General features: G+C 43.9%; 2 protein-coding genes across 2 annotated transcripts in view; both read left to right on the top strand.

Moving 5' to 3' along the window:
- The window catches only part of ahctf1 (AT hook containing transcription factor 1), a gene marked incomplete at its 5' end in the record, with an annotated part of 32694 nt that extends 29457 nt beyond the window's left edge, over positions 1-3237 (top strand). Inside the window, 2 exons of the mRNA XM_079997833.1 lie at positions 1501-1580; positions 2110-3237. Of these exons, the coding sequence (XP_079853959.1) occupies positions 1501-1580; positions 2110-2308 (279 nt within the window). The 3' untranslated portion in view covers positions 2309-3237. The remainder of the gene's footprint in view (positions 1-1500; positions 1581-2109) is intronic.
- A 793-nt stretch (positions 3238-4030) lies between these two features.
- On the top strand, positions 4031-18029 carry kif28 (kinesin family member 28; the record flags this gene model as incomplete). The annotated part of the gene is made up of 27 exons (XM_079997232.1): positions 4031-4105; positions 4716-4907; positions 7410-7460; positions 7615-7767; positions 7920-7955; positions 8062-8181; positions 8367-8474; positions 9660-9814; positions 9911-10022; positions 10204-10271; positions 10457-10599; positions 10972-11093; positions 11194-11284; positions 11601-11661; positions 11970-12093; positions 12269-12404; positions 12689-12807; positions 13647-13754; positions 13825-13917; positions 14164-14304; positions 15093-15163; positions 15262-15396; positions 15873-16039; positions 16345-16439; positions 17029-17161; positions 17285-17418; positions 17871-18029. 27 exons carry the CDS (start codon positions 4031-4033, stop codon positions 18027-18029), a joined length of 3102 nt encoding a protein of 1033 aa, XP_079853358.1.
- Between the last annotated feature and the right edge of the window lie 3658 nt (positions 18030-21687).

The following is a 21687-nucleotide window of genomic DNA, read 5'->3' as shown; positions in this document are numbered from 1 at the left end:
GCGCTGCTTCAGGCGCCCTTCATGGTCAGCATCCAGCAGGGCCCTCGCCTCCTCGGTTCTGGCCATCCCTTTGTTTTTCTGATATTTGCGCGGGTCACTGACCTTTTATACACACACACACACACACACACACACTAATTACAAACAAACAGGTCACAGGTAGGGATGGGAACCTTGATTAGCCATTCAAACCTGTCTGTGTCAACTTTTGTGCATGTTATCAGGTCAAAGTCACTGGGGTATGTAAACTTTTGATCAGGGTCATTTGGGTACTTTCTTTTGTCATTTTGATTTAAAAAGAGTAAACACAGTTGTTTGCCAATAAATAGCTTCACCCAACCATCAACCATGAGTGGAAGAAAGGTTTTTGTGTTATCATTCATATTCTCTGAAGAATGGCCAAGAAATCATAAATTCTCCCAGGGTAAACTTTTGGGCACAACTCTGTGTGTGTGTGTGTGTGTGTGTGTGTGTGTGTGTGTGTGTGTGTGTGTGTGTGTGTGTGTGTGTGTGTGTGTGTGTGTGTGTGTGTGTGTGTGTGTGTGTGTGTGTGTGTGTGTGTGTGTGTGTGTGTGTGTGGTTGACACAAATTACAGGTAATTTGTGTTTGATTGTGCAAAGTTTTAATTTCAATTAATACAATTGAAATGTATATTGCTTGAGAATTTATGTCTTTTAGATTAATAATAATCACAATTGGTAATTGTTTTAGACCAGATTCATTAAAAATCCAAATTGACAGACTCATATTTCTATTTACACAAGCTTTTTTCCATTAATCCATTTATTTAGATGCACTTAAGTTCCACAAGATTTTTAAATGTAGCCGTTCTTTAGAGCTAATGCGGTCCTTTGGAAAGGCCAAGTAATAAACAAAGCTTTTGTAAAACAACTCTTAATGTCTGACCTTTGCCCACTGACATTGGTTTTGGTGTCTGTTCTGGTGGTGTTATCTGTGCACGCCGGGGAAATGCCAGGTCGGTCAGATACTAATGCATAAGGCATCGAGTAATTCATTCAGAAACCTTGTGTATTTAGCGCTGTGCAGTTCCTAGAAATTGGCTTCTTTTTTTTTTTTCTTTTTTTTTTTCTAAACTATTAAATCTAATCAACTAAATTCACTGTTTCACCTTGAATTTAGTCAAAGTTTAAACTCAGTTACTTTCTTTTTTTTATTGACTATGATTTTCTGTTTTCTTGCTCATTCTTGCCCTCAGGTATGTAGGCCAACGATTGCGCAGAACTTTTGTAAAACAAGTTATTGCCGCACCTTTGAATACTGAATTTGTACTGGTGTTATGAATGCATTTAAAACTGATTAAATAAGTCTGGCCCGGCTATGGACCTAACAGAATTGTACTGCACTGAAATGCTTTCTTGATTTGTTGCGACTGACTTGGCTCTACAAAGCCTGATTTATTTTCTCTTATTCTTTAAACAGTAAGGAAAATGTATTTCTTTTTGCCACTTGCCGAAGTTTTGTTTGTTCATTTTTTCCAGGATGAAAATACTTCAGAAGATGATGGAGACGCTGCAGCAACAGTCTCCAAAAGCCGGACGACTATCAAATCATCAGCTAGGTAAGAATCTGTTCTAAAGTTCTAAAGGCAGAGTGAAAAAGATTCCAGCCACACAGAGAACACAGTGCACGTGCTGTAGCCGTTTGGGGAAAATTGCAAGAGAAAAGCCCCCCAATTTACAAATGTAATTTTGCATGCCTTCAAAGATCGCAGGGGGCTGCAAGGCCTTTGAGGAATTGATGCATGTCAATTAATAATTGCCAAATATTGGTTCAATAATCAATAATCAAGTTTCAAATATAAATTGTAACAAAATCCATCATGTATGATCTGAAAACCTTGCTCCCTTCGACATGAAAAAGGAACAAATTGTGACAAAATCGACAGCCAAGTATTAATAAATACACAGGAGGGATGTGCTCATCTTTTAAATTGGGGGTCTCGAATTCAATTTTGAAATTAAGGAGCAAGCTTAATATATGTGATTATAGAGGAGGCGTATGATAACACGTTAATGGATCAAAAGATTTGTGTGGTTTCTTATTCTTTAATGTGGTTTTATTATTATTATTTATTTTTTTCCCTCCAGACCGAAAGCAGCGCGGGCCCCGCCTCCAGTAGCGGAGGTGGACCTCATCTCCCCTCTCCCCAGCCCGGCAGAGCCTGCGTCCAAGCAGCAGAAGAGGGTGGAGAAAGACGAAGCGGCGGCCGGGCAAATGAACTTGAGGCGTAAAAGAATAATGGACACCGTTTTTACAAAGCACGTCACCCGGAGGAAAAAACTCTGAGCAGGGGAAGCTGCTCAATCAGCCTGTGAACCTCAAGCTGCCAGGCCCCGGTCTGAGTATTGGCGTGGGCTCAGTTCGGAGCCGTTGAGTGGTTATTGTGTCCTCCACGATAGCAATCTCTCTACTCTGGCAATCTCTCTACCCATGGTCTTTAGCTCTTCTCCCATTTTGGCAGCGAGATGATGCTTTTGGGAACCTGGAGTAATTTAGGGTGGTGTCGGGGCGGGGGGACCTTGTTTTTAAGGTTAGTCTTTTCATGCACACAGATTGGTTTAGTGCTTTTATTTGAGTTTTCTCTCCCGGTAAATCTGTGGCCACTTTGTGTTGGCGACAATGGCCGGGTTTAATTCCGCTGGGGGTAGAACAACCCACTTTTAGCGCCATTTGGATACTCAACGAAACGTGATGACCTCACATCCCTCTGTTCTACAGGTTTTATTACCCATAGTTTTCTTTCTTTTTTTTTAATGGCGTGTTTGAGGCCTGCTGCTTTTACCTGGCGACCGAACAAGTTTTCCCGAGAAAGTAGTTGCTTTCCAAATAAAGTTAAAGAATAAATAAATCATTAATGACTTGATTTTGACTTTCATTTTGACACGTTACATGATGCATCATCTAATCAGACTGCCTATGTCATAGTCTTAAATATAAAGTTAATCATTTTAATGTTCTGTGACATGCACAGAATTGTACACAAACTACACACTGATTTGTGACCTTTTGTAATATTTCACGGGTTGTATATTGTGTATGGAAAAACTCACTGCAGTAATTGGGGTTGTTGATGTTCTTTTTGGCATATGTTAATAGGCTTGTTTTAAATTCATGGCAACCCCATGGCAAACCTAGGCTATTTTCTGATGAATGTATGTAGAATGTCTTATTTTCCTGATGACTGATCTTTGATAAATATGGCAAAGCTTGAAGTATTTTATTATGACTGCTGTGCACTTATTGTCTCCATCGCTATTTGGAATGAACTGTTTTATTGTTGTTATATATATATATATATATATATATATATATATATATATATATATATATATATATATATATATATATATATATATATATATATATATATATATATATATTTTTTTTTTTTTTTTTTTTTTTCCCCCCCCCGGGGGGGGTCATCTGTTAAAGATAACAAAATAAAATTTAGACTAGAAGAGTTGTGGAAAAATAAGTGCATACATTCTGTATGAATAGTGCTTTGTGGGGGAAGCTCCTGTTCCCTGGTCAATAATTCATATTTGTGGGCAATCAGGTGAAAGTGAAACCACCAGTGCAGCTTCAACTTACCAACAAGTATTCATCAGATCAAGCTCCTGATACAATGTTAGGAAATAGTATCAGATGTTTGAATTATTAATTGCACAGATTGCATAAAATACTACATAAAGTGTATATATATTGACTGAATAGTTTAAATCTTTAAAATTAAAGGGGTGAACGCAAGTAAGAGTCATTTACTAAGCTGAGATCCCAGTCTTCCTCTGGTTTGTGAGGGAAGGAAAGCTTCAACCCTCTCCTCACAGGAAGAGGAAACATCTAGCAAGATACAGAATGAGGAGGTGGGTAGCCCTCCTTTCTGCCCTGCACCCTGATTATCCATTTCAGTCCGTAACCTGACCCAGTGTCCTCAGGGGCAGAACATTCTCTGGTGCAGGCGTCCATCACTCGTCCCTGGAAGTCTCCTGTGCTCCCTCCCGTCGCACCATGAGGGCTAAAGCTGCAGACATGCACAGCAAGGACTGCGTTAAGGTGGCTGTTAGAGTCCGCCCGTTCAACAAGGTCAGTATTCCATGATTGAATGACTTGCGTTACTTGTGTTTGGTTTAATTAATTTTAAAGCTGGATCTATGCAAGTCACCATTTTGTATGCAATGGACTCACCTGTATTCCCACTCGGCTATCTGTGTGGTCATGATCACACATCCCAAATTATGTTATTAGTAATGCTGGTCGTACTACTATTAGGAATATTAATGTGTAAAACATGGACCTTTGTCACCTACAGGCCCAAACCTGTTATGCCTCATGTCCATGCAGAACAAGCAATGCCTGTTACCCAATGTATTCGTACATAATGATTCAAAGATATTTAAATAAGTAAAATGTGTTATGGAGATCAAGTCCAGGTCCTCCCCCTTGGCAATAGAGGGATTTAGGCAGCCATCACATGCCCTTGGAAGTGACATACCTTCCCTTTTCCTGCCTTTCCTTTCTCTTCCCTCCTCCACCTGTCAAACAGTCACCTCAAGTCTCGTTACCTGCCTCTCCATGGCAACCTTCTGTATCTCCATGGAGAATCTGGATTGATGATCATTATTTTCCCCTTTTACTATTTCAACATTCCACGCCTTGTCATCTACACTCTTGTATATCTCCTGCCTGCACCCAGAGAGAGAGGGATGCTGGCAGCCGCTGCATCATCTCCATGGCGACCAGCTCCATCACCATCCAGGACCCACGCAACACCCAGAACCGCCGTTCCTTCTGCTTTGACTTCGCCTACTGGTCCCACAGCGGGTTCACGCGGGACCGCAGCGGCCTGTTCCTGCCAGAGGAGCCAGGGGGGCGCTATGCAGATCAGGTTGCCTCTCTAGGGTTTCCAACATAGGGTTGCCAGCACAGGCGATCTTTCCTTTTGGCATAGTCAGGCAACTGCATGCCCCGGGGGGCCTCGTGAAAGGCCCATTAGAGAATGTAGAGAGTGAACACGGAAACGGTGGGTGGAGGAGAGTAGTGTTGGGGAAAGTTAGGCTCCATTTAGAGATTCTGCTTTTTATGGGAATGGAAGGTCTCACCTGTGGGCTTGCTGGGCTTGTGACTCAGAAGATTTCTTATTTTAGTCCATGCCTACAACATGACTGTAACCAAATGTACGCATGTCTGAATTCATTACATAAGATGAATCAACCAGGTGAATAATCAAACGCAACAATAAACTTGTTTGACGGTACTACTAGGCTTATCATCAGCACAAAACCTAGTCTGATAAATTACGTTATTATACTGTTCAATATGGGGGGGGTTTTCTTCAATTGGATATTATGAAATATTGTTATTGATATTGTATAAAATTACCCGTAATTGCTGTGATATATTTCTCCAAATTTAGTCCTAAAACACATTGAGCGCAATACCACAAATTGGTTTCAGACAGACAGATAGCAGTGGTGGGTACAAGCGTGAAGTCGACCCTGGGGTGTTCAGGATGGTTCAGACGCTGCCTTCCAACGGTTGTTGAAATCAAGACGGCGTCTCACTGCATATCTACACCTTTCCCAGTCGGCAAGATGTTTTAGCTCCAAGACAAAGAGTTCTCCATCCAAAACAATACAGTGTTCTGGGTGCGCCACCGGGTCGCCTTCATGCTTGGCCCTGGTCTCCGGGCACTTTTAAACGGGCCCTCGGTGGGGCAGCTCTCAAGCTGCTGACTCGGCATTGAACAATCCGAGGGCAGCGTGTCTCTTTGTGCCACCGAGACCAGTTGAGCTTGGTCGGTCTGCGATTATCAGAACAAAAGAGAGGGATTTAAATCTGCGACGGCAGCGCAGGTTAGTGTCTTTTTTTTTTTTTTTAAACGCGACCTCGTGTGTAGCCTTTCAGAAACTCGGTCAGCATTGAAGTGCTCGCGCCCTGCGGCAGCGGCGGCTTATCTCTTTGAGCCAGAGTCTTTACCGAGTGACGCCGTCTCCTCCAGATTTACGGAACAATGGTGGTGACTTGGGCGGCAAAATGTGGACTTCAACCTGTGCCGTCCGAACCCATCGCACCACCAGCTAGTCCCTGGCACTGAAATGCTCTGTTCACACAGACGGACTTATTTTGTGAATGACTGAAGTAATTTGTCCATTACCCGTCGATATGATATGGTATATATACTAAATAAGGTATAAAATGGAAATTGTCCATGAAAGATGTACAATGGCATAAATAAAAATATAGCTGCAGGCCTCAATACACAGGGTCCAGGGTGGCCCTGTGACGTGTGTGGTGGTTGTCACTCCCGGATCTGAATCTGCGCTTCTGCGTATGTGCAGACTGTCAGAGGTTGTGTGTTATTGAGTGGCAGACATTATCACTTTACATTGACATGTGATAGTGTCCAGAAGAATAACAATTCGAGCAAATACAATAGGGTTCCCGCCCTTGGGGCTGGATCTGAAGACAAACCCCTTCACAGGTACACGGTATTGGATGACGATGTCACCAAGCGCCCCACTTCACCACCCCCGTATCTCACTCGTCTACTTCTGGTTCGCCGGCTCCGGCGTAACGGATTTTCACTAACTCCTATAGATATAATGCAATGTGGATCAAACTCTGAACACAGCATGTGTGGACCGCCCCGAATACAAATATGATTTGTATCATTTGTGTACGCTATCACATTACATTGACAGGTGATAATGTCCAGAAGAATAAGAATACAGGCAAAAAAAAAAGCCCCTAAATAAATAACAAACAGGAAGGAAAAAATACTTAAAATTGCCTCAGGGTTTGCTAATTATCCTCAAAATAATAAGTCACAATTCCATATGAGGCAGTCAACAGCGTAAAATCTGTACAATCTTGAACAGAAAGTCCTTAAATCTATTTGAAAATAAATAACTATATAAATAAAATAAATAGCAGGAGGAGGAACAGGATCAATAACATTTCTAATAAAATAGTTTGTCCTGGCCTCTGTTTGGGACTCAGGGCTCTCGGCTCTTTTGGTTCCAGATTGGAGTCCAGAATATTGGTAAAAATACATGTGTAAGGTCAAGTACAAATTGCGAAATAATTCATGACTATATGTTCAAAATTATTTCATAAAAACCTTGCTCTCTCTAACATGAAAATAAAACCAATTCCCAAAATGACTGCTGACTGCCAACATGAACAACGAGTAGGGGCCGCCAGATTGAATCAGGCTTGATTTCAGTGGTTCCTGTTCTCGATCTGTCCTGAATTCTTTCTAAATTACGCTCAAACAGCACTTTGACTCGCTTCAGACAACAAATCTGAAGAACAAATCTCCTTTCAAAGGACAATAAAGTACATTCCCATCGGTCTATCGTACTTATACTGTGGCTCCTCTCTCTAGACGAGCGTCTTCCAGGACCTGGGGGAAGGAATCCTTCACAACGCATTGCAGGTTGTGATTCCACATTGTGTCATATCCATATACACGACAGGAACTTCTCATGCGGATGTACAGTAAATCAAAACGACTTGTCATATTTAACTTTTATGTACGTGAGTTCCACCATTCTAGTATTATAGTATATTAGTGGATTGTGCTTGTGCAGGGTTACAACGCCACCCTGTTGGCCTACGGGCAGACGGGCTCCGGGAAGAGTTACTCCATGGTGGGTTATGGTCCCAACAAAGGCCTGGTTCCTACGCTGTGTGACCGACTGTTCCAGGCCATCAAGGAGAACCAGGACAGCAGACAGTGTCAGGTAGCAGTGGGCGTGGGTTCTGGCGGCTTTAAAACACGTCATTAACTCGGGAGAGTCGGATAGGGGCTGTTGCGCGGCGAGGGAAATTATTGCATTGTTGTTTAGTTTTTTTGTTTTGTTTTTTGATCCACGCACCCCGAATGCCGTCGTAGGTCTTCTTCAGCATGTTGGAAATTTATAACGAGCAGGTAAAGTCGATGAACGACCGTTCCCTTTCTGGTTTAAACACAGCTATCTCTTCCGCGAGGCCGACCCGCTCTCCGTTTCTCCCTCCTTCCTCTCGGCGGCCTCTAGGTGGTCGACCTGTTGTCTCGGGGCTCTCGCGCCCTGGGGGGATTGCGGGTCCGAGAGGAGCAGCACAGAGGCTTCTACGTGGAGGGTCTGCGAACCGTCCCCTGCGACAGCGCTCCGCAGGTACAAAGACGCATGTGCACATTTCTCATTAAAGAAATAGCCAAAATAAGTATCGGAACAGAATGAACGGCAACCTTTTAGAGGAAGTGATTGATTTCATCTTCGCTTCACATTTGAGCTACGTGCCGCACCCTTCCCTCCATCTCATTATTACTCATGAGCTCAGCACGCGAAATGTTTCCCAGGTCGAGCAGTTGATGGAGCAGGGCACTCGGACCCGAACCACAGCCGCCACGCACATGAACGCCAACAGCAGCCGCTCGCACATGCTCATCATCCTGCAGCTCAAACAGGTGAGGAGGTCTCAGATTTCCCCATCACATGAAGGGGTGCGTAGGAGGAGGATGGAGCGTGGGTTTTCAGCTTTCGTCAGGTGGTTGAGCTCTCGTGTTACATAGCTGGAATGAGCCTGTCAAATAACTTCTTTCATATTCGGAGCCAGTCGTGGTGGAAACCTCCGCAGGACTTCTTGAGGAAAAACTGCTTACAATGACGCTGTAGTTCCAGTTCCAGTGCATGAAAAAGCCCCTCAAAAATGAATTTTAAACACATTTTGCTTGTGAAAGGAGTCAAAATTTTCACTTTTCCATCAAGATCATGAAGATGAAAGGGGACTTTTTATGCAAAAACGACTTTTTCAGTGTTTGTGAACATGAATTTGGGTCTCTGATGGGCCTTCAAACACACAAACTGTGAAATAACACAACCCAGTCAGTTTTCTGTGAGCTGCCTATTTCAGAAAACAACCCGGTCACATTTGCCATCCCTTCCTACGCCACTTGGTGCCTCAGTAGAATTTGAACCCCGACCCTATCTGAGTAACTCCACCCACGGCTGGAGAACAAGCAGCGCTGGTAACTGCTCTGTTCGTTTCACATACCAGCACAAATCTTTAAAAAGAAAGAGTTATTAATACCACCTGTCCGTGAATAAACTGCAGACAATGGAAATGTAAGTATTTAAAAAATTATTCTGCTGTGTGTTTCTTTCAAAAAAAAAAGTATGCGCGTGTGTGTATATATATATATATATATATATATATATATATATATATATATATATATATATAGCTGGATTGCTTATTTCTTGCCTCAAATTTGTTCACAAACAGATGTTGGTGGACTGATGAGGTGAAATCGGTGAAAGTTTACCTACTAAATACAACGGAACCCGGAGGTAAAACTCAAAGCCAGTTGGCTCACAGAATTAGGGGCCTTTGGAGGGTGGCGCCACCCCACAGAAACACAGTGTCCTGGAACAGGATGGTTTAGAGCAGGGGTCTAAAACTACAGCACCGGGGGCCACATCCGGCCCGCGAGACAATTTAATGCGGCCCGTTGTTTTTACTCTAAGTTTATGAGGGCCTATACATGTCCAGATGCACACAACCTCTTTTTTTCCTCTGTCAAGGTCTGTGTTTTTCTATTGTAGTTCCACGTGTGCCATTATCTCTCTGTGTTTTTCATGTTTTCTGTCAGATATTTTCCAAAGAGAGCATCACCAAACAGTCCAACGTCAACCTGGTCGACCTGGCGGGCAGCGAGCGCCAGCGGGCCTCGGGCTCCGAGGCCGACCGACTGAAGGAGGGAACGGCCATCAACCTGAGCCTCACCACGCTGGGCAACGTCATCAGGTCGCTGCCGCGTAATGACGCCGAGTTTCGTTTTGTCCTAGAATGTTTTAGTTTACCGGGTTTAACGGCCTCTTCTTTTTCTCCTCTCCACTGCAGCGCTCTTGCTGACGTGGCGGTGGGGAAGAAGGTCGTCCATATTCCCTACAGAGGCTCCGTCCTCACCAAGCTGCTGCAGTCTGCGCTGGGCGGCAACAGTCGCACCGTGATGGTAACTTAATGGAGAAGAAAATGTTCAAGCTTGCCTCCGCATAATCACATAAACCCTGATGGAATATATTGTTTTGACCAACACAGGGAGTAACCCAATGAGTGCTTTAGTTGATTACTCAGTTCAGTGAGGTCATTTTTTATTTATTTTCCTCGTGTCTGTGTTGAATTGCCTCGCCCAGATTGCCACTCTGAGCCCGGCGGATATCTGTTATGAAGAGTCTCTATCGACCCTGCGCTACGCTGAGCGGTAGAATCCTCTCGATGCTGAACCTAAACCCCGATACACTCCACTACTTCCGCCATGTTAGGAATTAAATGCAAGCAATTCAGCCCCAATGTTTTTCTCTACACCCTCACTCTCCATTCCCTTCACCTCCTTCTTCCTATGTCTTCCTCTCTTCTTTCAAACAAACCCTCCCCTGACTCCTTCAGGGCGAAGCGTATTCAGAACCGGGCCGTGGTGAACGAGAGCCCCACGGAGCGCCTGGTCAAGGAGCTGAAGGCGGAGAACACCCGGCTGCTGCAGCGGCTGAGCCGACTGGGGCAGGAGGGCCGGCGGGCCGACGAGGAAACCAGTGAGACTAGGAGAATAGATAGATAGATAAAGTAATAAGAATACAAAAAGAAACGAGAAATTGACAATATACAGTAAACCAGAAGTTGACTAATTGACTAGAAGGTGGAACATTTTGGAAATACACAATAAAAAAATGGACAATAAACAAAAAAAACAAACAAACAATATACTAAAAAAAAAATTGTCAGTATCCAATAAACCTAAAGGTTAAAAATTAATAAAAACCTAAACAAATGAACAGAAAACAATATAATAAATTAGAAAATTTTGGGAATATACAATAAACTCTAAGCACTTTAACTCGAAGCAGACCGACGTGTGTGTGTGTGTGTGTGTGTGTGTGTGCGTGCGTGTGCGTGCGTGCGTCCAGAGGAGCTGCGTCAGCTCCTCACCCATAACGAGCTCCAGATCCGAGCCATTCAGACGCTGTGGGAACAGCACCTGCAGGAGGCACTGAAGGACTGGGAGCAGCAGTACGCCAGCATCACACAAGTACACACACACACACACAAAGAAACCATCGTCATAGTGTGTAGGGTGGATTTTTTAAAATGTTTATTTTTTACCAAAAATCCTTGTTTTTCTCCTCTAGGAGAGAAGGATGATGCAGATGCATCCCTACATCTTGAACATCAACGAAGATGCCCAGCTCTCCGGTGTGGTCAAGCTCTTCATCCAGGAGGGTGCGTCTGCTGTTTTACTGTCCCCTCACGATACCTTCTCTCATTCCCTTCATTCCCTGGGTTGGGAAAATGGGGTCGAAGATACTGGGTGGGAGGTGGATGTAAGAACAATTTAATCACATTATAATTTGGATATTCTACCATTGCACTTTGAGTCTTTTTCCTTGAAATTAAATTAAATGTATGTATGTAAGTATTAGAGCAACTGTTCCTCGTATTCTTAGTCATTTTCGTGGCTAATTTATAGTCTTTGCAACTCTGGGCAGTGAGTTAATCCCTCTTGTACACGTAGTTTACTTTTAGTGTTCTCCTCCAGGTGAATGGGACGTCGGGCTGGCCGACTCCTCTCCCACATCCATCTCTATCAAAGGACTCGGGTGCGATTTAATCTTATTAACAAGTATCCAGTACCACCATTCATGTTATGAATGAGAATGCAAGCATGGGAGTTTCTTTGTTTTACTAGATTGTCTTGTAAATCCTTCCCTGTTGCAAAACATATTTACCTCACAAGCAGCAGATGGTAAAAAAAAAAAGAAAAATGCCTTTACAATTATTTTTAAATGGAAATCCACCATCCAAGAATCATTAAGATAATTTGGTTATCCCAAATGTTGCATGGTAAAATGCTAAAATTCGTTTTCAGGACAACAGAACAATCCTTGTGTTTGTGTGTTTAATCCAGGATCCAGGAGCGTCATGCTGTGTTTAGGAATGAACAGCGCCAGGTATCACTGACCCCCCTGGCAGGGTCAAAGGTCATCGTCAATGGCAACCCCATCTCCCAGACGACGGCGCTAGAACACCTGGTGGGTCTCATGTTTGATGGATGCAGATGTTCACTTGAATACTCGCATACGCACAGTCCAAATACCGCACTCTGCTATTTTAGAATGTCTTTTACGGGCCCACACACGCACACGCACACACACACACACACACACACACACTTTAAGAACATCTCTCTCCCGTTACGTCCTGGAGGACCGGCTCATCCTGGGCTCCAGCTGCACCTACCTGTTCATCGGCTTTCCCTCGGAGAGAGGCAGCGACGACTGGAGTCGCTACGACTACGACTACTTCCAGTCTGAGCTCGCTGCCGCAGAGGGAATCCACCTGGGTGAGAGGAGCGAGCGCGGTCCCTAAATGAATATGAATTTTTAGCAAAGTCTGTGTTATTTTTGATGAAGTGCTCGGTATGCAGATCTCCTTTCCTTGTCCAGCACCAAACTCAAAACTATTCACTGTCTCCCCTTGTTCAATGTAATGTAAATGAACAATGGTGTGTGTGTGTGTGTGTGTGTGTGTGTGTGTGTGTGTGTGTGTGTGTGTGTGTGTGTGTGTGTGTGTGTGTGTGTGTGTGTGTGTGTGTGTGTGTGTGTGTGTGTGTGCGCGCTCGTGCAGGAGAGTCCATCGCTGACTCCAGCCAGACAGATCCCTGTCTCCTGGCCGTCTTCTATGACTACATCAAGCTGATGCCCATGGTGGCGGAGGCCAATCAGATGAGCCAGGAGCTGAACAAGGTCACACGAGGGCAGGGTGTCGCAATATGATGCTTTTATGGCACCAACCAAAATCAAATGTGTAAATGCCTCAGTTCAAGTTCAAGAGATTATTTGTCACATACATACACATACGGTCGTACATATATGCAGTGAAATGTCATGACACCCGGTGATTACGTACAAGCTCTATAAGCTTGAAAAATACTGAAATGTGCGTAATCGACACGCGGTGCTCAAGCAGGTGGCCGCAAGGGGCGGCGCCACAATCGCAATTCTGGGTTCTATAATTATATAAAAGGATTAATTGTCTGTGTTGTCTTAAATATACATCAAAATCCTCCTAAATGAAACTTTACCATAACTTATCTCCAGTACTATTAGGCTATACTCTATATATATATATGACTAACCTATAAGAAAATAACATAAAAAATAATAAAAGAAAGTAGGCGTGTAATATATATTTTAAGCACCGATTTGACATAGCATTTCATGAAATGTCTAATAGGATAATAGTTTATTTAAATTGAAAAGTATTGGGAATATTGTTAGATGGGGAAGGAAAAAGCGATTATTTTCATTAGTACATAGAAAATAACAATATGTTCATATTATGTATTATGCACCTTTCTGCCCCCGCTCGCCTGTTAATCTCTTCCGCCTTAGTGCGTCAAAAATATTTTCATGAAAGTGTAAGAAGCCTAGGGACACACACAGGCATTCCGATTTTTCCACATACCAAAATGCCAATATTCACGATAAAAATATCGTGTTATTGGTCATTAAGTTCCTATGTTTTTATCAAGGACTTGTCCGAGAAAATCACTCTCAACCCATTGGTTGGTGTTGTGTTTTAGGGAGTGGAGTTTAAACTGGAAATCAAGAACCTGGTGCTGTCGGACTCTAAAGGCCACGACTTGGAGAAGGAGATCGTTGTCAGAGTCACTTCTGTGCAGAGCAAACAGGTCGGAGACAAACACTTCATTTCAGCCCCCGGGCTCCGGTTCTGTCTTGAGACGTTTTCCTTTCTGCCAGGTGTGGATGTGGTGCAAGGCCAAGTTCGTGAACCGTAAGTTCCTGATGGAAGAGATTTACCAGCAGCATCGGGCGGAGCGGAGCACGGAGAAGGTAACTTTGACGTTGAAGAGTCGCGTAATTTTGAGACCACACGTCTTCTTTTGGATTCTGTGATAGTTGCTAGAGCTGCTACTGTGATGGCAAAATAAATGGTACCAGAGACAGATCGGAGAGCTGGAGCGGAGAGGATGAACCTGACGTATAAAAATCTTTCATCTGACCTGAAAATGAAAATATCCAGGATGAAGGTCAGCGGGATATCCCAGTGAGCGTGCTTGCTTTTCCACCCGCTCTCAGGGAGGAGAGGGGCTGACGATGGCCGACGCGTCCAGAGACAACGACCCGTTCTGGGATCCGCTGGAGCCTCTGCTCCTCGGCAGCTCCCACCTCTGGCTGCAGTCCCTGGCCTTCCGCATCGCACTGGAAGAACAACTGGAGGTACTTTTTAGCTTTCATCCATTAATTATTTTAACGGTCATCTGTCTAACTGCATTATTTACAATAATCTATTCCCCCGAAAATTGTCATTTTGTGGGAATGAGTATAAAGAGAATGATGTGGCCTAGTAATGTATTTTTTTTATTTAATTGTGAACTCTAACCTGTATATTTATTGTTAGAAGAATTATTTTGCAGAATGCCCTGCTTTCTAATTAACAATGAAGAGGAAAAGGTTTTTGGTCTCAAAGTGAATTTATTATCTTGTAGAAGAGCCGGTTGTACAAGGGTTGGACCAGAGGTGTGCTTAAGAGCAGCTCTCTGGGATCAACAGTTTATTTTGGGGAGTCAGAGAATATACGGTCAGTTTGGCGTCACAGATTCGTGCGTGTTCAAGATAAGGCAAACTCTGTGACGGTCGAAAGGAATGAATGAATGTAGAGTTTATCTCTTTAGATAGTTCACAGTGCATACTGTCTGTGAGAATTAACACTGTGTGCTGGTCTGTGATTACATAGATTCAGATATACAGTATATACATATATACAACTTTATAGGGTCATGGTTACATAACAAAGTAATTAATACAATTCCCATCATCTATTGAGCTATTTATTACTTATATTTATTTTGTATTTATATATTTTGTGAAATTATTATGTCAATATTGTACACACTCTTACTTTCTGTACTTTCCTCCCGCTGTAACACCCACATTTCTCCCCTGGGTGATTGATAAATGACTTACTAATGTCATATATCTCATCTTATCTTAAATGGACACTCCAGGTTCTGGGGTCAGAGGGCACAGAGGAGGCGATTCTACAGGCCCAGCTGGTTCCCTGCACCTCCTCTGGACTGTATATACACACACAGCACATGCACACAGTTACTATTATCCATAAACAGGAATTATAAACATTTGATTTATTGAGAGTAAAATCCTTTTTGTCTCCAGCCCACTGGGTGAGGATGACATCCTGATCGACCCGTCGGAGCAGCTGGGTCGGCGGCTGGACTTCCTGCTGGTTCTGGAGCAGTGCTGTGGCCTGCGCTGGGTCAAGGAGGCCCGGAACCGAGGCGTCCAGATTGGGTGAGACGGATTCAACGTGTCAAGGGTCAAACACTGCAGGAAAATGCTGGGGAGCGTAGGCAAATACAACGAGGCAGAGGTTAAACATATACTGACCCAAGACTGCGTCGATCAACTGAATATAAGTCCAAATAGAGGAAAAGTAAATGTGGTTTAAGTATGGATTAAGGTTCTTCTGCTTGGTTGTCCTTTACTGCAATAATTTCACGTGTTTTTTTTTGTTTGTTGTTTTTTTACATACAGTCTACACATATACAACTTTCTGAAGAAATGCATCTATTGATTTCAGAGAATCATTTTTTGATTCAAGCAGGGGAGTTTGAAACACCCCGCTTGTTAAGGAAACATTCATACAGTTTTGGTAAAGTTAGCTGCCTCCCCAACGGAGTCACGGTTAAACGTTTCACTGATAAATAACACAGGTATTCCACACTTCCCCATCTTCAGAGCTGTTCTTCCCCTCCTGCCGCTCCAAGGTTCAGGTTGTTCGACTGCGGCCGGCCGCTCTACACTCCGGCCGTGTGGCACAACGTGAATCCTCTGCTGGAGCATCGCCTCCACTTCGCCTCGCTCCAAACCTCCAGGCAGCTGCTGGAGTACCTGCAGAACAGCGCCCTGGTCCTGGAGCTGTGGGGGCTGCAGGGTGAGTGGACGCGTGGGCGGGTGGGTGTATATAGTGGCTGTTCAAGTGGTTGCACTAGTACATACAGCATGTGGGAGTTGGGAACCTTGATCCCATGAGAGGCCGGTAAAACAGCGCACTGACTCGAAATCTTGGTGCAGCTTGGTTAAATCAATACATCTATTTGAACTGGTGTTTTATTCAACACATATTATACAGACAAATTTATTTTAATGCAGATACAAAATACAAAGAATGTATTTAAATCATTTAAATTATAATTTACTTACAATTTACTTACTAATTTACTTTTTGGCCTCTCTCAGAGGGCTGCACGGACCTAATGTCGTCCCTGGAGGGGATGAGGATGACCACGGAGGGCATCTTCATCATCGACCAGTCATCAGCAGCAGGCACCGCAGTGAGTGACCTCATCCATACGTATTCCTCCTCAAACATGTTCTTTTTTTTCAATCAGTTTCCACTCGTTGATTTTGTCGACCAATTTGAGAGGTCATTCTCAATACGGACGGAGTTTTATCCCCGTGCTGTAAAACCTACTTTTTACAGCAGTTTCAATGAGCACGATACCTGTCGCAGTCCAGGCCCTTGCTACAACTACTGGGAAAAATACGAGTGAAGTAGTATATTTTGCACATTTTTCTGCCTTGCGTAACCTAATTAGTTGGAAAGAGGCTTCAAAGTAAAGAAGCAGCCTGTTCGGACAGGTTGGAGTTGGCTTAGATCCCAAAGAAAGTCCTGAATCACTGCAAAGCTTATCTTTATCTATTTAATGTGAAGATTTAAAACCTGACACACGTTGAGATTATAATTGAATTAGAATAATAACATTGCTTTTATCTTCATGCATTTATTAAAAAGAAAGATGACAGGGGGAAAAAAAAATTGAGGTAAGCAATTTCAGTGAGCGAGAAACTAGAAATGTGGAATGTGGTAGAAAATCACCTCAATACTTCTGGATGGTTGGACATGTTGTATGTTTTCTTTAGCCTGTGCACCCGGCAGATCCTGGCTGCTCGGTGACAGCCTTGCTGCAGGACCTGGAGGAACTGAAGAGCGTCAACGCGTCGCTCAGGAAGGAGAACCACACGCTCAGGGAACAACTCAGCACGGCCAAGAACGGTAACACACACACACGGGGGAAAGCAGGAAGGGTTTAGAATACAATATCAACAGCACATGATCCCAACGCAATGTCCCTTTTGGTTTGTTTCCCTCTCTTACGAACGCCGTGTTTGATCGTAGGTGTGGAGGGCGGTCGTGGTCGGCCGGTGCGTCCGAGCTGCGATGCAGAGTTCGCTCGCGCTCTCAAGGTTTTCTACCACAGCATGACCTCCGTCAGGGGCCAGCTGCAGCGGCTCCGCAGGCACAGGCCCAGCGTACGTACCTGCTGGTAGTATTAAACTGGGTTTAGTTCAAGAGGTTTTTTTTGTCACATACATATACGTACCGTCATCCATACATGCCGTGAAATGTCATGACACCCGGTGATTACGCACAATAAGCTCTATAAGCTCTAAAAATACTAAAATGTGCGTAAGTAAGTGTGATTCAGTGGTTTGAACTAAGGGTAATATTCATGTTTTTTTTATTAATATCATAAAACATTCTTTATCCAAATAGAGTGTTGCCAATGAATCCCATTGAATCTATCTGAAAATAAATTCAATAACATTTAGTGAATTGCATAAGCATGAATTGGACATTGTATTTTTAAGGGATTTGGTACTGAGGTTTTTGAAGTGAACTGGAACTTCCCGGCAATTTGGCCAGTAAGTATAAATGTGTGCGTGTGTGCGTGTGCGTGTACGTGCGTGCGTGTTCGCTCCAGGAGGAGTCGGACCTGCTCGGCGTGCGGCTCTTTGTGGACGAGCAGAGTCGTCACCTGAAGGATTTCGCGGAGCAGCTGGAGCAGAGCGTCTCGTCCCTCAAACAGGACGTCGCCGCCATCGTCCGCAGGAAACGAGAACGCTCGGGAATCTGGACCTGACGGACGCTTGCTGGTAGTTTTTGGGGAATCCTCTACATGTTCTGAAGAGCTACGGTACTTCTGGCCGCCATGCAGCGGACTCTGCGAGTGTCAATGTTTAAGCTTGATCTGAGCATTTATTCCATTAATACGACTTCAGTGGCAATTCAAGCCACCCCGAGGTCTTTGTTCAAATCAGACAAGTCTTGTATTGCTGCAACTTGCAATTTTTTCTTCAATTTTCCCAGAATGTATTGTGAGAACGGCACAAAGCACATTTTTAAGTAAAAATCAAGGGATTCGAAATATTTTGTATGTGATTTAATCTTGGTGTCAGTATAACACTGCTACGCTACGCGACGTAACGTGCACCCATTGGCATATTCAAGTTCAAGAGGTTTATTTGTCACATACAGTACATATACATACGGTCATAGATATATGCAGTGAAATGTCAGGACACCCGGTGATTACACTCAATAAGCTCTCAAAATACTAAAATGTGCATAATCTACACAAGGTGCGCGCACAGGCGGCCGCAGGGGGCGGCACCAAAATTCCACTTCTGGGTTCTATAATTATAAAATAGAATTATTTTTTCAAGTTCAAGAGGTTGTATGTCACATACATATATATACTACTTATATGCAGTAAAATGTCATGACACCCGGTGATTACGCACAATAAGCTCTTTTACCTCTAAAAATACTAAAATGTGCGTAATGGAATTGTCTGTGTTGTATTAAATATACATTTAAATCCCCCTAAATGAAACTTACTTTAACTTACCTCCAGTACTTACCTCACAGAGTAGAAGTCCTGGCATGTCACAAAGCGACATACTCTTACTTTACTCCTGCTGTAACGCCCACATTTCTTCTACCGTATGTGCCCATTGGCGGCCCCCCATCACCCTGACCAGCCCTGCATCCAGAATGGCAAACTGCACACCAGCGTACTACATCATAGCTCACAGCTCGTATCACCACATTGGGGGTTGATGAAACTGCATAGAATATATTACACAATATTTACTTTTCTGAGCGTACTATGGTTTTGGACGTCCTACATGCTAGTATGCCATTTTGGACGCAGCGCAGGAAAGGCGTGTTAAGAACATGTGAAATCAGTCTCGTCAAATAAGGTCGCATACGATTAGAAAGAATCCTTTATTCAAGTTCACCGCAGACCACATAACACCTGTACACAATCCGAGCTCGTCAAATATATAAAGTGCTCATTCTCATGTGAAGCAGAACAGGTTTTCAGAAATCTCCACAGTCAGAGCATTTTGTTATATCCCACCGGAGTTATCTTTCCAAGGCGGGAAAAAATATCCTCGAGGCATTTGTCTTGATCGCCGCACGGTGAGGCGTCCGGGCGCGCGTTCTTACTTTCTCGCCTGGTTTTACGGAGCGCTATCGCGGCGCTGAGTTGTATTTCGTCCAAATTGGAATGTGACGTTGGCGCTCGGGGCGTGAAACCCTGGATCCGGTTTCCATTTTGCTCTGTGGGAAGCCGAGACTCCCGACGCACGTCTGGGAAGCGTAGCCCCGCTCTGCAGCTGACGTAAGGCCATGCGGTGTTTGAGAATGAAACGTTCCAGATCCAATACTGCACCAACACTGTGGCGGCGCCGAAACCACATCCGGCAGAATGACTGTACACTATTTAACATGCATCTTGATCGCACTGGTCAATAAAAAAAAAAAAAGGTACGATTTTGATGTTTTCCAAATAATATCGATGCAATTAAGAATCAGAGCAATAAAAAGTTACGTAGGGGACGTTTACAAACTGTTTTCTCAGGGGTAGAGAAAAAAAAATAAAAAGAGAAATGCTGCTTCAACTCATTAAGAAATTTCAATCATGTGTGGGGGCGACTGAGTTTACACTATGAGGTCTCGTCTTGGATTAAGAGCAGATAAGTGGGATCGGCACGTTGATCAAACTGAACGTCAGGGTTTTAGATCAATTATGGCCACGGGAAGATTTGACACCATGAACACCGGTCACGACCAAAACTTAAGCGAACGTCCCTTTTAAACGTGAGCGCGGCGCGAACCGCCGCCTCAGACGCAGCTCGGCAGTATAAGCACGATGATACGGATACAGACAGTAGCGTTAGGTCCAAAACATCAGCGTGGGCACATTTACAGGGCCGCAGACACAGAGCACACCGCGGAGAGGCAATCGGGGTGGAGAAAGGCAGATAGAGCATGGAGAGGTTTCTGAAGTCGGTTAAAGAAAGGCAGGTAGATCAGCGGACGGGAGGCGGGACAGATCGAGCGGCGGCAGGCTTGCCACGGAGTTATCTGGGTACATTTCAACTGAGGAGGTAGAAAGAAGGATCCGTACAGAATGTGTTGTGTGTGTGTGTGTGTGTGTCCTTGCTACTAAGGCCAAGGTAAACATTGAACCAATTTCGATCGTCTTTAAACACACGCCTTGAGACGCTTTCACACGTGGGGCCGAATCGGCAGATTTCCAAAACTGCCGGAAAGAAAAATGAAATAGTGGGGAAAGCAGAGCGGGCAAGGTGAGGTAGTCTCAAAAAGTGTTAAATGGAAAGGGACATACAGGAAGGTAAGTGCTGTCCAGTCCATCCCCATGGGAACAATTCCAGCTCAGGTTGAGTAGGTTTTCAGAGGCAGAGCGCATGTATGTTCCAAATAAGACCATCTGTGTGATGCAAACACGTCCACCTGCTCTTATTTCCTGGACACTGGATGTAAACGGCGATGTGCCCTGTCGCCAAAAATCCCTACACATAATACACAAGAGTCGTGAACTTCATCGGAATAAAAACCTGTAACAGGCGTTATCTCTTATGAAAACAATGCACAAAAAAACAACCTAATTGAAACACTCATCGGAAAAGGGTCCTGATTTCCATTTCAATCCATCGAGTAGTAACATCATTTCTCCAACTTGTAAAGCATAGTAAATAGTTACGAGTTTCAAATCCTACACTGGTAAACGTATGAAATTTAATAAAATACACAAAAAAATGCTCAAAAAATGAGCATAACCTTCTTTCTTTGCAAAAAAAAGTACATTCTTTACATTTGTGGGAATTGTGTCTGTGGGGCTGTTTCAAACTATCAACCTTACATCACGCGGGGGCTAGAGTGCAGATTTCGGCATCAACCAAAAAAGAACTTTCTTCACAGTATAAAAATACTTAAGATCACATTGGGCCTCGACTGGTTGGTCTGGCCGCGCGGTATATTTTTGAAGTTGGGTTTTTCGGCAAGTCTGAGACAAATGACTGACTGGGAAAAAGTGAGCACCCATTTTAAAAAATAAACCGTAGAAAGTAATCAGGCATCAACGCTATATAACAGCAGACCGTTGCTCATCTTCTTAAATCACTGTCTCTCTTTCACGGACGATGCTGGCCTTAGATCCGGGCCTCGCCCCAGAAACCTCCCCGAACAAGTCTGAGACGGCCGCACGATGTGACCAAACCCTCTGGAGGTGGAGTTGGTGTCACCGGATCGGATACTCCAACTTTATCACTTCGACAGGAGGAAAAGTCCTTCCGGCGACAAACCCCTTCCAGAACGGGATTGCTTCTGAATGACTCCGGAATCCAGGCCGACGCGTGGCCTCGAGGCGGCAGCGGCGCTCACTCGCCACAAGGCCGTCGCCCTCTTCTTAGAGGGGAAATGCGGAT

Source organism: Zeus faber (genome assembly GCF_960531495.2).
Source record: "Zeus faber genome assembly, chromosome: 3".
In the NCBI taxonomy this organism is placed as follows: Eukaryota; Metazoa; Chordata; class Actinopteri; order Zeiformes; family Zeidae; genus Zeus; species Zeus faber.
This window is presented reverse-complemented; position numbering and strand designations above follow the sequence as displayed.